At 41.8% G+C, this 13,741-nt stretch overlaps 1 protein-coding gene across 1 annotated transcript in view; it reads right to left on the bottom strand.

Moving 5' to 3' along the window:
- LOC121269821 (protein FAM81A-like) overlaps positions 1-13,741 on the bottom strand; it is a 51,641-nt gene that overhangs the window by 27,696 nt on the left and 10,204 nt on the right. Inside the window, exons 2-3 of the mRNA XM_041174808.1 lie at positions 13,080-13,142; positions 5,344-5,573 (exon numbers count right to left, since the gene is read on the bottom strand). Of these exons, the coding sequence (XP_041030742.1) occupies positions 5,344-5,573; positions 13,080-13,101 (252 nt within the window). The 5' untranslated portion in view covers positions 13,102-13,142. The remainder of the gene's footprint in view (positions 1-5,343; positions 5,574-13,079; positions 13,143-13,741) is intronic.

Raw genomic sequence — 13,741 nt, 5'->3', positions numbered from 1 at the left:
GGGTTCAGTCAAAACAGTGCTCAAGATGTTTGACATCATCCAGGATAGAGCAGTTTACTTAATCAGTGCTCCTGTCACTGGGGTCAGGATCCACTCTCTCCACTACTGGTGCACTGTGAGCTGCAGCATGTACAATCCACATGATGCACCAAAACAACTCGCCAAGGTTACTTTGACAGCACCGCTATCCTCTGTGGACTTCTATCAATATAGGAACAACATCCCTGCCAAGTTCCACTCCAAGTCGCAGAGACAGCGAAATTCAATCCAGGCTTGCTTGCTGGCTACAGAGACTGAGCTCTGCATTGTCTTTGCTCGGAAATGGTCACTAAGTTGTGCCCATCATCACTTAAGTGGCCATCTTTGGGCCTTCCCTAGGATCAAGGACTCCGGTAGGGAATCCCGCGCACCCGAAAGCTGCTGGCCAATCAGAGGCCAGCAGCTCTCCATTGTAGTCAATGCCACCAGGAGCAGTGGCAGCTGCTGGCAATGCAACAGCCCAAGTTCCACGATCAACAAGGGGTCCGAGGACAAAGGTGAGTGAGTGAGGGTGGCATGGGGGACACAGGGTCAGGGTTGTTGTGGAGGGAAGGGGTTCAGAGGCAAGGTGGCTTTCAGCAGGCCTCCCCTTTTCCAATGCCAGGTCCCTCAATCAGGCACTGAGTGCCTTTAAAAGAGGGTTTCCTCCCCCTACCCAAGCAAACCCAATAAGGATTGGCTTTTCAGACTCCACTCCCTTAAGTGGGCATCAATTGCCTTCCTGCCCTGGACTTAACCAGGTGGAGGCAGGAAGGTGGTGGGTTCCCACCCGGCACCCCCCCAGCTTGATTAAATGCCCCTCCTGCCTCCAAACTCGCTGCTGCAGCGGGGGGACATTCATTTTTTTTTTATTCACTCATGGATTGTGGGCATCGCTGGCTAGGCCACCATTTATTGCCTGTCCTTAATTGCCCTCAAGAAGGTGGTGGCGTACTGGTTATTGCCACTCGATAGCACTGTTGATGACCCCTTCCATCACTTTACTGATGATCAAGAGTAGACTGATGGGGCGGTAATTGGCCGGGTTGGATTTGTCCTGCTTTTTGTTTACAGGGCATACCTGGGCTATTTTCCACGGAGCTGGGTAGATGCTAGTGTTTTAGCTGTACCACCCAGAATGCTGGCTTGCATCTATATATTACTGCTCCCTCATCACTGTTGAGAATATTCTGGAATTCACTACCCAACAACATCACAACAAGGACTATAAACTTAACTGGGCCAATCACATAAATACTGTGGCTGCAAGAGCAGATCAAGGGCTGGATATTCTGCAGAGAGTAACTCACCTCCTGACTATCCAAAGCCTTTCCACCAACAACAAGGCACAAGTCAAGGCCCAAGGCATGTTGAGGATCGGGCTATTTTGGATTTAGTGCTGTGTAATTAGAAAGGGCTAATTAATAAACTTGCTGTAAAGGAGCCTTTGGGAAATAGTGACGATAATATGATAGAATTTCACATTAAGTATGAATGCAATATGGTTCATTCTGAAACTAGGGTCTTAAATCTGAAGAAAGGAAATTAAGAAGGTATGAGGGGCAAGTTGGCTATGATAGATTGGGAAAATATACTAAAAGGTTTGGAGGTAGACAGGCAACGGCTAGTATTTAAAGAAATACTACACAGTCTACAGCAGGTATACATTCCTCTAAGGCACAAACACACAAAGGGTAAGGTATGTCAACTGTGGTTAGCTTATTTCGTTAAAGATTGCATTAGATCAAAGGAAGTGGCTTCTAAGGATGCCAGAAAAAGTGGTAAGCCTGAGGATTGGGAGCAATTTAGAACCCAGCAAAGGAGGACCAAGAAACTGATTAAGAAATGGGGAAAACAATATGAATGCAAACTAGTGAGGAACATAAAGGTGGACTGTAAAAGCTTCTTTAGTTACATGAAAAGAAAAAGATTACCTACAACAAATGTGGGTCCATTACAGGTGGAGATGGGAAAATTTATAATGGAGAACAAGGAAATGGCAGACAAACTAAAGTTACTTTGAATCTGTCTTCATGGAAGAAGATACTGAAAATCTCCCAGAAATACTAGGTAAGCAAGGGACTTGTGAAACAGAGAAACTAAAAGAAATTAGTATTGGCAAAGAGGTAGTACTTGAAAAGTTAACTGGGTTGAAAGTTGATAAATGCTCTGGACCAGATAAGCTTCAGCCCAGAGTATTGAAGGAGGTGGCTGGAGAGATCGTGGATCACTGGTGGAAAAATTCTATAGATTCTGGAAAGGTTCCTGCAGACTGGAAAATAGTAAATGTAACCCCATTGTTTAAGAAGGGAGGAAAAGGGAGAATGGAGAACTACAGATCTGTTAGTTTGACATCAGTAGCAAGTAAAATATTAGAATCTATTATTAAAAGATGTGATAACATTTAGAAAGGAATAGTAAAATTGGGCAGAGTCAACATGGATTTATGAAAGTAAAATCATGTTTGACAAACTTGTTGGCATTTTTGGAGGATCTTACTTGTAGCATAGATAAAGGACAACCAGTGGGAGGGGTGTATTTGGATTTTCTGATTTTTTGATAAGGTCTCACAAAGGAAATTAGCAAATAAAATTAGAGCACATGGGATTGCGGGAAATATATTAGAATGGATTGAGAATTGGTTAACAGACAGAAAGCAGAGAGTATGAAGAAACGGATCATTCTCAGGATGGCAGGCTGTTACTAGTGGTGTACCGCAAGGATCAATGCTAAGTTTCCAGCTGTTTGCAATCTATGTAAATGGCTTAGATGTGGGGACAATTGTAATATTTCCAAATTTGCTTTTGGCACCAAACTGGTTGGGAATGTAAGTTGTGGAGAGGATGCAAGGTGGCTTCAAGAGGACTTGGACAGGATAAGTGAATAGGCTAGAACATGGCAGATGGATTATAATGTGAATAAGTGTGAAGCTATTCACTTTGGTAGAAAAAAACAGAAAGGCAGAACATTTCTTAAATGGTGAGAGATTGGGAAGTGCAGGCATCCAAGGGGACCTGTGTGTCCTTGTTCATGAGTCACTAAAAGCTAGCATGCAGGTGGAGCAAGCAATTTGGAGAGCAAATAGTATGTTGGCCTTCCCTACAAAGGGATCTGAGTACAGGAGTAAGGATGTCTTGCTGCAGTTGTACAGAGCCTTGGTGAGATCTCACCTGGAGTATAGTGCACGGTTTTGGTCCCCTTATCTAAGGAAGGATATACTTGCTCTAGAGGGAGTGCAATGGAGATTCACCAGATTTATCCCTGGGATGGCAGGATTGTCTTATGAAGAGCGATTGAGAAAACTGGGTCTGTATTTCCTAGAGTTTCGAAGAATGAGGGGTGACCTCATTGAAACTTAAAATTCTTACAGGGCATGACCCAGGTGGATGTAGATAAGATGTTTCCCTTGGCTGGTGAGTCTAAAACCGAGGGACATAATCTCAGGATAAGGGATAGGCCATTTAAGATTGAGATGAGGAGGAATTTCTTCACTCAGAGGGTGGTGAATCTTTGGGATTCTCTACATCAGGGGACTGTGGAAGCTCTATCATTGAGCATGTTAAAGACTAAAATCAATAGATTTCTGGAGACTAATGACATCAAGGGATATGGAGATAGTGCGGAAAAGTGGCATTGAGCTAGATGATCAGCTATGATCTAACTGAATGGCAGAGCAGGTTCCATGGGCTGAATGGTGGCCTTCTCCAGTTCCTATGTTCCTAAGTCAGGAGTGTGATGGAATACACTCCACTTGTCCGGATGAGTATGGCTCCAACAATACTCAAGAAGCTTGACACATCCAGGACAAAACAGCCTGCTTGGTCGGTAGCCATCCACCCCCTTAAACATTCACTTCTTCCACCACCACCGCACTGTGGCAACAGTGTGTACCTACCGTTTATAGGTTCTTCAACAGCACCTTCCAAACCTGCAACCTCTACCACCAAGAAGGGCAAGGCCAGCGCAGCAGGAAACACCACTATCTCCAAGTTCCCTTCCCGGTCACACACCTTCCTGACCTGGAGATATATTGTCATTCTTTAATCATTGCTGGGTCAAAATACTGGAACTGCCCTCCATAACAGTTCTGTGATAGTACCTTTACCAAGTGTCTGAAGTAATTCAAGAAGGCAGATTGTCACTACCTTTTCAAGAGCAATTAGGGATGGGATATTACCGCTGGCCCTGCCAGCAATGCCCATTTCCCATGAATGAACAAAAGGAAGAGTGCTGTGGTGGTTCAAGGGGAAGGCCCACCATCTTCTAGCAAACATAACATACTATCTAATTTAATAAATATATATGTTATACACATAACTTGCCCAGAGTATGTTCATTTAAAAGAATGAAGGAGCTTATTCCTGACTGAATTAAATTCTTTTTAATCCCATTACTGTATTTCTTACCCAAGGAAGTAGTTTAATTGGTTGGGATTGCATTTTCACTGATAAATGGTTAACAGAGTTTCATTTGCAACATAATGGCGATCTTTCATCACAGAAGTCTGCTATAGTGACATGAGGGGACCAAACTAAGCTGAAGAAACAAGGAAATCTAGACTGAGAGAAAAGAAGTGACAAAGAACTCTAAAATATTACAGCACAGGTTAAGAAATATTAAACTCCAGTTTCATCACTATTTTATATACTTTTCTGAGGTTACCTGAAGGGCTATTTGCACAAGGCTGCCTTTCTGATTACCTATAGCTAGCCAAATTGTTTTTTTTAAACTATGAATCAAGATAAACAGATGCTGTTATGATATGAATCTAGAATATACTATAGGGGTCCAAACTGGTTTGTATTTGTCTATTAATTAAAGCATATCAAACTGCATGTCCAAACTAACTACAGTTTACATAAAATGATTTCTCAGTTTCTAACATCTGGCATCAGTCAATCTATCATTCTATCTTAACAGACTCTACAAAGTTAATTAATTTCTGAATACTATGCTACAGCTAAGAATGAGATGTTAAATTAGTACTGAAATAACCAATTAATACAAAAGTTCAAATGCTAATATGATCTAATTTAATCCAGAGACGAATCATTGAGCACCTTATTCCCGACAAAGTGAGGAAGCTTTCAGTTCATTGCTTCCTCACACAGCTACACATGCATTGTTTATATAAAAGACTGAGATCCTGCTTATTTGACTGGATGGCCAACAACATTGAGAGTACTAGTATAAAACTGAAAGGTAATGCAAATAACGAGCATCGAAACTCAATGCAAACAGAGGATAAAACCCATTGCTTTCCTGATGGGTGGGGCTCAGTATCAGTTTATTCTTCAACCTGTTGTAACACCGGTTAAATCTTACCTCTATGTCTTTGTTCAATTGTTTCACGATGGCCGCAATGTATTTTATATGTTCCTCCAAGAGTTGCTGAGCATAAGTCTCTCCTTCAATTTTGTTTTGCAGAGGGTGTGTTTTTGAATCAATGTCATCCTTGGTTTTCCAGCCCTGATCCATGATGGTTTTGTTAGGATGGATGATGTGATCTTTCAATTGGCTCACCCGCTTGGTAGGTAGATTGGGAAGTTCTGGGTCTTTGCATCCATCATGAATAGGAATAAGAAGAAAACATTATTAGCAAACAAAAACTTGAATCTGAATAATTGTGGCAAACATGGTAACGATCTATGTTCAGACACCTCAGTATGTAATCGGTATCTGGAATGGTTGAGATTATTCTGAGCCGTGAGTCCTGAGGTTGAATGAATTTTAGAAAAAGTATCAAATAGTGGCTCTAACAATATTGTCTTCTTTCACATTATAATGAGCTTTACTTATAAATCCCTGCCTGTTAGTACCTTGCTGGCTTGTCTTGTTTGTTAAGAAATGCTGTTTGACAGAGGGAGATACAAGAAGAATGAGAAAAATATAATAGAAAATGAGAAAGAGGGGTGGATTAAAGAAACAGTAGCATGTGTAATTTGTTTGACCATTATTGTTTTTCCATCAGAACAAATTTTCTTGGGAAAATATTAAAATCAAAATCAATTTGCAAAAGGCAGATCCAAGTTGTGCACAAATGAGTCCGTTCTGTTGAAGATCTGTGAATGTGCTTCTCAGCTGGAGGCAAGTCTGAAAATGAGGCAGAAGAATGCAGCAACCAAAGATGCAAGAAATTGTATTACACATAGGTGTTGCACACATCTACATATAACTCAAAGAGACCAACAAGCAGAAAAAAAAACCGAGGCAGCAAACAGCTTTGCAACATTTTAAAGCTGAAAATTCTGACTTTAGTGAAAGTTCCTTTAGGTTTACTTGGATCAGGTCACTGAAACCATACTCTGATACGTTCACAGTTCACTAGCTGCTGTTTTGGGTGATGGGGGTGGGGGGGCCCGGAGGGGAGGAGGGGTGGCTGGAGGGTTATAAAGTTTGCCTGTCTGTCCATCTAGTAATAACTTTCCAGTATCTGAACTCCTCCTGTCTAGTATTAGTTTTATGTGCCCAAAGTGCAATCTCGCTGGCTATCGGATTTCACAATCCAACCAATGTAAATTTTACTGCCTGTCAAAAATTAAATAATCAAGAACTATTTAAGCACACTGATTTCAGCAAAAACCAACTGACTGCATAAATTTCATGGGTGAGGGCTTCAGTTAACGAGAACAATTGCATTATACAACGCCTTTGATGTAGTAAAACATCCCAAGGCATCTCAGAGAGGCATAAGTTGATTAAAAATTGTTTATCCAAAGGAGATAGTAGGAGAGATAATAGAATGGTTACAGCATAGAAAGAGGCCATGCAGCCCATCATGTCTGTGCTGGCTCTCTGCAAGAATAATTCAGCTAGTCCCACTCCAACAACACCCCCCCCCCCCCAACCCCCTTTCCCCTGTAGCCTTGCAGATGCTTTTCCTTCGGGTGCTTATCTAAGACCCTTTTGAGAGCTACAATTAAATCCGCCTCCACCACACCCCCAGGCAGTGCATTCCAGAACCTAACCACTCGTGTAAAAAGACTTTTCCTCATTTTGCCTTTGGTTGTTTAGCCATTCATTTTAAATCAGTGGCGTCTGGTTCTCAACCTTTTTGCCAATGGAACCAGTATCTACCATGCCCAGACCCCTTGAGATTTTGAACACCTCTGTCAAATCTCCTCTCAACCTTAATTTCTTTATGGAGAACAAGCCCAGCTTCTCCAATCTATCCTTGTAACTGAAGATCCTCAATCCTGGAACCATTCTTGTGAATCTCTTCTGTACCCTCTATAATGCCTTTGCATCCTTGCTAAAGTATTGTGCCCAGAACTGAATGCAATACTTTAGAGTTGAGGCAGAACCATTATTTTATAAAGGTCCAACATGAACTCCTTGCTTTTGTACCCTCCAAGTGGCAACGAATTCCACATTTTCACCAAGCTGAGCTGGTCAAAGAGGTATGTTTCCAGGAGGACCTTAAAGGAGGATAGGGCGGTTGTAAGACCACAGGCCATCAATGGTGGGGCAAAGATTGGGGGAGGGAATTCACAAAAGCCATCTTGGAGGAAAGCAGAGTTTTGGAAGGGATATAAGCCTGAAGGAAGTTAGAGACAGGGAGCAGAAAGACTATGAAGAGATTTTTTTAAAAAAGAATGAGAATTTCAAATTGGAAGCTGGGAGCCAGTGTGTGTCAGCAAGAACAGGAGTGCCTGGTGACTGGGTTATTGATAAGGGATAGAAAACAGGCAGAAGTGCTTTGGATGAGCTGAAGTCTACAGAGCGTGGAAAATGGGAGGCCATTCATTCATTGAAATAGTCAAATCAGGAAGTGATGAAAGCATGAATGAGAGTTTCAGCAGCAGGGGGGCTGAGGAAAGGGCAGGAGGTGGGTGATGCTACACAGGCAAAAGTGGGCACTCTTTGGGTTGGTGAAATTTAGAGTAGGAAGCTCAGTTTAGGGTTGAATAAAATGCGAGGTTGTAAACAGTTTGGTTCATCCAGAGAAAGTGGCTGGAGAGAGGGATGGAATCTGCGCCAAGAGTTAGTTTCAGGGACTGAAGACAATTGCTTCAGTCTTCTAAATGTCCATTGAAATTGTGACTTAGCCAACAATGGATGTCGGACAAGGAATCTGACAGTGTTGAGGTGGTGGAGGGGTGGTAGAGAGGTGGGGCTGAGTATCACCAGCACAAAATAGAACGTGACCCCAAGTTTTAGAAGGATGGCTCCAAGTGGTAGCATATAGATGAGGAAGAATAGGGCAAGGATAGTTCCTTGAAGTAATCGTGTGGAAACAGGAGAAACAACTATTTTGCCTACAATTGGATGGATAAGAGTAGAACCAAGCAAGGATGGCTCCATTGAGCTGCAGAATGAGAATGGTTTGGTTGACCTTGTCAAAGGCTACAGAGAGAGTGAGCAGAGGAATTTTGTGTCGTGGGAGGTTTGGATTGGTGGTGGGTAAGGGGAAATCCAAGAATCAGGAGAGACAGCTGAATGGAAAAAAGAAATCCATAAGCTCCTCGGATTTGTTGCAGTGAGGATGGATGGACAAAGAGGGATTTAAAGGGAAAGTCATGGAGAAAAGAAGCTTAAGTTTAGCTTTGCTCTCCAGGATGATCCTAGAGTAGGGAAACACAGAGGAGAGTGAGGCCCAAAAGCATTTGATGTGGTCCAGCCAGACATGGTAATGGGTGGTTAATCCAGCTGTATACCTGATCTGCAGAGGTCTGCAGCCCTTCAACTGAGGGAATGAATGCAGGGGCTATAACATGGAGAACAAACAGGATGGGAGTGAGTAATGATTTTTCTGGGACAAAAAGTGGAGATGAGTGGGTGAGCAGATGGGATGCTTCAGAAGTTTTGTAATGAATGGCAAGTCAAAAACTGTGGAGATGGCAGCTTGAAAATTTAGTTGTAAGTGAATTGAGAAAGCTTTTTTTTTCCCCAGTACAGTTGTAGAAGGAGCTGGGTTTGGAAGGAGGTAGGGGACTATGGATGGTGAGAGAAAAATTAAAAAGACAGACAATCAGATTGTTGAAAAATAAATTTCACTTTGCTATTACCTACATTAATTCTTCACACCAGATATTTATCTGATTGAGATCAGTCTCATGGTTCTACTCCTGAGTCACTCCTCCACTCCCAGGTCATTGGTCCAGTCCCAAGCCACTGCTCTGCTCCCACATTCATGTCTAAGTCTCAGTCATCTCCCAGTCTCAGCAGCATAGTTAGATGGTTTAATTTAATCCAGAATGATGGAGTGCATTAGTTCTAAATAAGCGGTATTATATATATGCAAAACCTAAAGTTCAACCACAGTGGAATATGTACAAAGAAATGGCTGAGAAAAGTCTGGAGAAGAGAAAAAAGGTCCAGAACTTTTCACCAGACACTTTTCCCATAGATTTCAAGTGTCAAAGCCAAAGTGGCTGCAGTTTCTGGAAAGATGAAATGCTGTGGAAACATGATTCGGACTGGCTAATGAGTGGAAATGATTCACCCCATCGTGTCCACATGAGCCACCCAGTCCAATCCCAATCTCCTTTTCACCCCCCAATTACCCTTTAAAATTCTTGTCCCTTCCAGTGGAGTTTATGGGCTCTGCTTTGACAAGGGTTTATGGCAGATTATTCCAAATTCTAACTACCTGCTGTTTAAAGAATTTGTCCCAACCTTCCCTTTTATTTTCTTTTTGTGAATAGCTTCAATTTGTGCTCTCTCCTTACTATTAAGCTGACAAGTGGCAACAGTTTATCTACTCCATCTTAACCTCGAAAGACATACCGGGTCACCTATTAGCTGCAGTGAAAAAGTGCATTAACTTCCCTCACCATTCTTCTGAACTATCACCCTCATCTCCTGGAAACATCCTTGTGAATCTAGGTTGCAATTTTGCAGTTGATAGCCTTTCTGCAATGGGAAATGGAAGGTGTGCAAGGGCAGTCCAGGGTAGATAGACCCATGGGGCGGAGTTTTCCACCAGCTGGATTTTATGCTCCCACTGAAATCAATGGAGCTCCCCCCACTTTACGGCCCCATCCCTGCCACGATGAGGCTGTAAAATTCTGGCCATGATGTGGTTCTCTATCACCCTGCAAATAAAATAAAAACCTGATCTTCCCCTTCTATTTCCTTTAGTAACTGTCCTCACAGCATAGGAGAGTTCAGAAACCCAATGGAATGGGCAAATTGAACCCATGTACAACCGAGCTGTAGTGCTCCAAAATGGAAAGACATTGCAAACAACTGAATATATTATATTCATTTGTGGTAAATCTATTGTAATTATAAAATGGGTTTAAATTAATGTCTATATTTTTCTCTGTATATTTACACAACAAATGTTGAGAAAGCGACAGATGATAGCAGCAATAGCAACAATATGCAAAAGCAAAGTTGGAAGGACTGCCAACAGCACAGGTGTAATAAACAACATGAATTAAATGTCAATTAACAATATTTGTCAAAGCAAAAATATCTGGCGCTAAAGCTCATAGCTTTCAGACATTTTTTAAAGCCACAATTTCACCAATCTAATTTGTAAAATCATCCTCTAACTGTAAGTTTGGGGGTTCCTATTCCTAGGCATCACAGAGTGGTTGCAGATGAGCTACAGTCGGTGTGTGAGGACGGCGTAAGACAGACGTGTATGACATACCATGACAGCAGATCTCCTGGTACGGGTTACGGGTAGCTACAAGCAGGACCGGATAGGAGGTAGATTCCTGGATGAGCTGCTGTGAGAATCAGGCATGTGCAAAGTATGGATTCAAGTCAAAATAAATGTTTCAATGGGCCCTAATTTGGAACAACAGAATATAATAAGGTAAACAGAAGAAAGTGGCACACAAAGGTTAAAGGCTTCATTTTCAGTAGTGTTCTCACAGGAATCTGACCTTTATGTGAAAGTGCATTAAATCTGGTAGCACTGATCCACCCATGACTGAATAGATAGAATGCAGGCTACAGTGGAAATCAAATGGACCATGAAGTCTGCACGTTTGATCGTTGGTTTGTAGTAAGTTAGCTGATCCCAGCCAGGTCATCAGATGGTGATCCACAATTGAACCCATTGCTTCTAGGCAAGGTAGAGAAAAAAAATATCCAGCAGGGTTACAACTCTCCATCATAATCCAGTGATAGCTGCTGGAAACAGCAAATGTAGTGGCATCAGATAATCACAGAGTCAGACATAAGTGTGATGCTCTCAATGGTGGAAAATCTTGTCAATGCTCAGTGTTCAAAATCACACACAAAGATTGGGTGAGACACTGGGGGACTGTTAGCACAGATGGGAGATCAGCAAGCAAGGGTCAGCTCTTTCAGGAGAGAAGCAAAGGAAATAGTTCAACAGAACCTTTTTTCAAACCACAAATGTAGAAAATATTTTGAGTTATTTCTCAAAGATGGAACAAAAATGCAATCCATAATTAGCAGTAGGGACAGGAAAAAGATGTTGTCCAGACTCTGCAAGGTTAGTGGAAAGAAGTACAAATTGAAACCCACTGTATTTTAATGCGTAACAGAGTGAAAGAGAGCCAGTTAAGAATAGTTCACAGATGTTATACGTCTCACATATTTCAGAATATGGATCTAACCTGCCACATGTTATGGAACTGGGCTATAATACTTCACACATTTTTGGTCCTGGTAAAGGATTAGACAGCTTCAGAAGCTTCTTTGTGCCAACAGTCCTGGGCTCCCCATAAATTTTCTAGTTGTGGTTCCAAAAAGAGTCTCCTACAATCAACACTTGGTTGAGGTTACTGAGGTGGAAGACATGATGGAAGTCATCACTACGGCTTCTGCACTTGAAGCGACAGTCCTTGACAAAATAAGACAGCTTTTGACTGCTTGCATCCAGAATTTTTCAGTTAGAAGATGGAACTTGCTACCACAAGGAATAGTTGAGGCAAGTAGCATGGAAACATAGAAGGAGAAGCTAGATAAACACAAAAGAGAGAAAGGAATAGAAGGTTATGTTGCTAGGGTTAGGTGGAGATGGGTGTGTGTAGGGGGCATAAACACTGGCATGAACCAGTTGAGCTGAATGGCTTGCTTCTGTGCTGTAAATGCCATGTAATTCTATAAAATCTTTACTTTAAACATATGGAAGTTCAAAAGACAAGAGGTGCTCCTAAACAAACTGCAAGAATTGAAAGTTCAAATGGAAGATCTTCCTTCAAATATATCAAAACATGCTGCCATGCTGTGACTCATTACTGGTCTTGAACAGAAATATGTGGGTATACCTTTCTCCTAGTGAGTGTGTGTTAAGCATCTTCCCCGCACTACCCACCCCCCCCCCCAACTTTAGTGTATTTATATGAAGATTCAAGTTGATTTTAGTGCACTTTCATGGTATAGGTGTGTAACAACTATTGTACAATTGAACAGATAATTAGGGCAAAGCTGTGATGCCATTCGCTATCCAAATGGGCACACTTGAATCAGGCTCAGTGTGGAAATCCAGCTAAAACAAAAACCCACAAGCTCTGACTTTAATTTGGGAAGGAGTCGGGCAGCAAACCACCACAGGAGATCTTAACCCCCAGACCTCACCTTGATCACCTCAGTGAAATGTCCTGTCTGAAGTCGGTGGGTAGCATCAATTATCAGGTGGAAGCACAGCATTGGGTGACAGGAGGCCTTGACCTGGACCAAAAAATGGTCCTCCAGCTCTGGGTTACATTGCAGGGCAGGGTTCAAGAGGACCTCACAACCAGGGTAGGGAGGAAACCTGGGGCAGGAAATCATCCATTTCTAAAGTGGTCTTTAAATGAAATATTAAACCACGGTGCTGAAGTTTATAGTCTATGAATCTTTGGAGAAATTCTCTCATAATTCTGCCTATCCTATGCTTGTTTCGTCTTGATATGAATTTTGAGGGTGGGGTGGAGATTTATTCCCAACCACTGAAAAACTCTAAAGATCGGTTGTAACAACCTTTAGCCATTCAGTTCTGCTGCTGGCCAACTTAAAAGATGGAAAATGAATATGAAACCTAAATAATTGAACACAATACATTTGAAACTTTTTCTGACAGTTTAGTTAGATTAGATACGGTTACGAGTTTGTTATTCAGAATTAACTTTTTCACCACAGCTAATTAATACCTTTTAATGACTGTGAGTACATGTCAGTGTGGTCCTTCAATCCAACATCTGTTTGTTTGCTTGCTGAAATAGATACAAATTCCACAAAGACCATTATGTCTAAAGTACCATAGATCACAACATTTTTGTCAACTCGCCGTATAAGATAATCCCACTTTTCAGCCCCAAAAATCACATTTATATAGTTGGCATATAAGTTGACCCCTCCCAACCACCACCGCCACACCCCCAACCCCCACCCCCTTATCAGCCATGATATGCTATACTCGCATTTGTAGTCAGCCTCAATTTTTCACCACACAAATGGGTGTTTTACTCATCGGTACCTTAAAACTGGGTGCAAGGGATCAAGCAGGCAATATGCAGATCCCACATGGCGAATGACAAAGCTGGCAACTACCCACACACATGGTTCACTTTTATACTTGGCGTATAAGCTCACCTGCCAACATCTACAGTACATTATTCAATTGTACCAATGTGTCCTTGAAAATTCACCATGTCTTCTCACTGGCATAGAATATGTTGTTTTTGGACTTTTATATCAAAAGGCTACAGTTTAAATCAACAATGGTAGATATATATTTAATATAGCTATGATATCTGATAGTGGCTATTCACCTCACCAAAGATCAATTGCCCTCTGGTGCTAGCATTAAATA

Source organism: Carcharodon carcharias, chromosome 26 (assembly GCF_017639515.1).
Source record: "Carcharodon carcharias isolate sCarCar2 chromosome 26, sCarCar2.pri, whole genome shotgun sequence".
NCBI lineage: Eukaryota > Metazoa > Chordata > Chondrichthyes > Lamniformes > Lamnidae > Carcharodon > Carcharodon carcharias.
The sequence above is the reverse complement of the archived record's forward strand: the minus strand, read 5'-3'. Positions and strand labels throughout refer to the sequence as shown.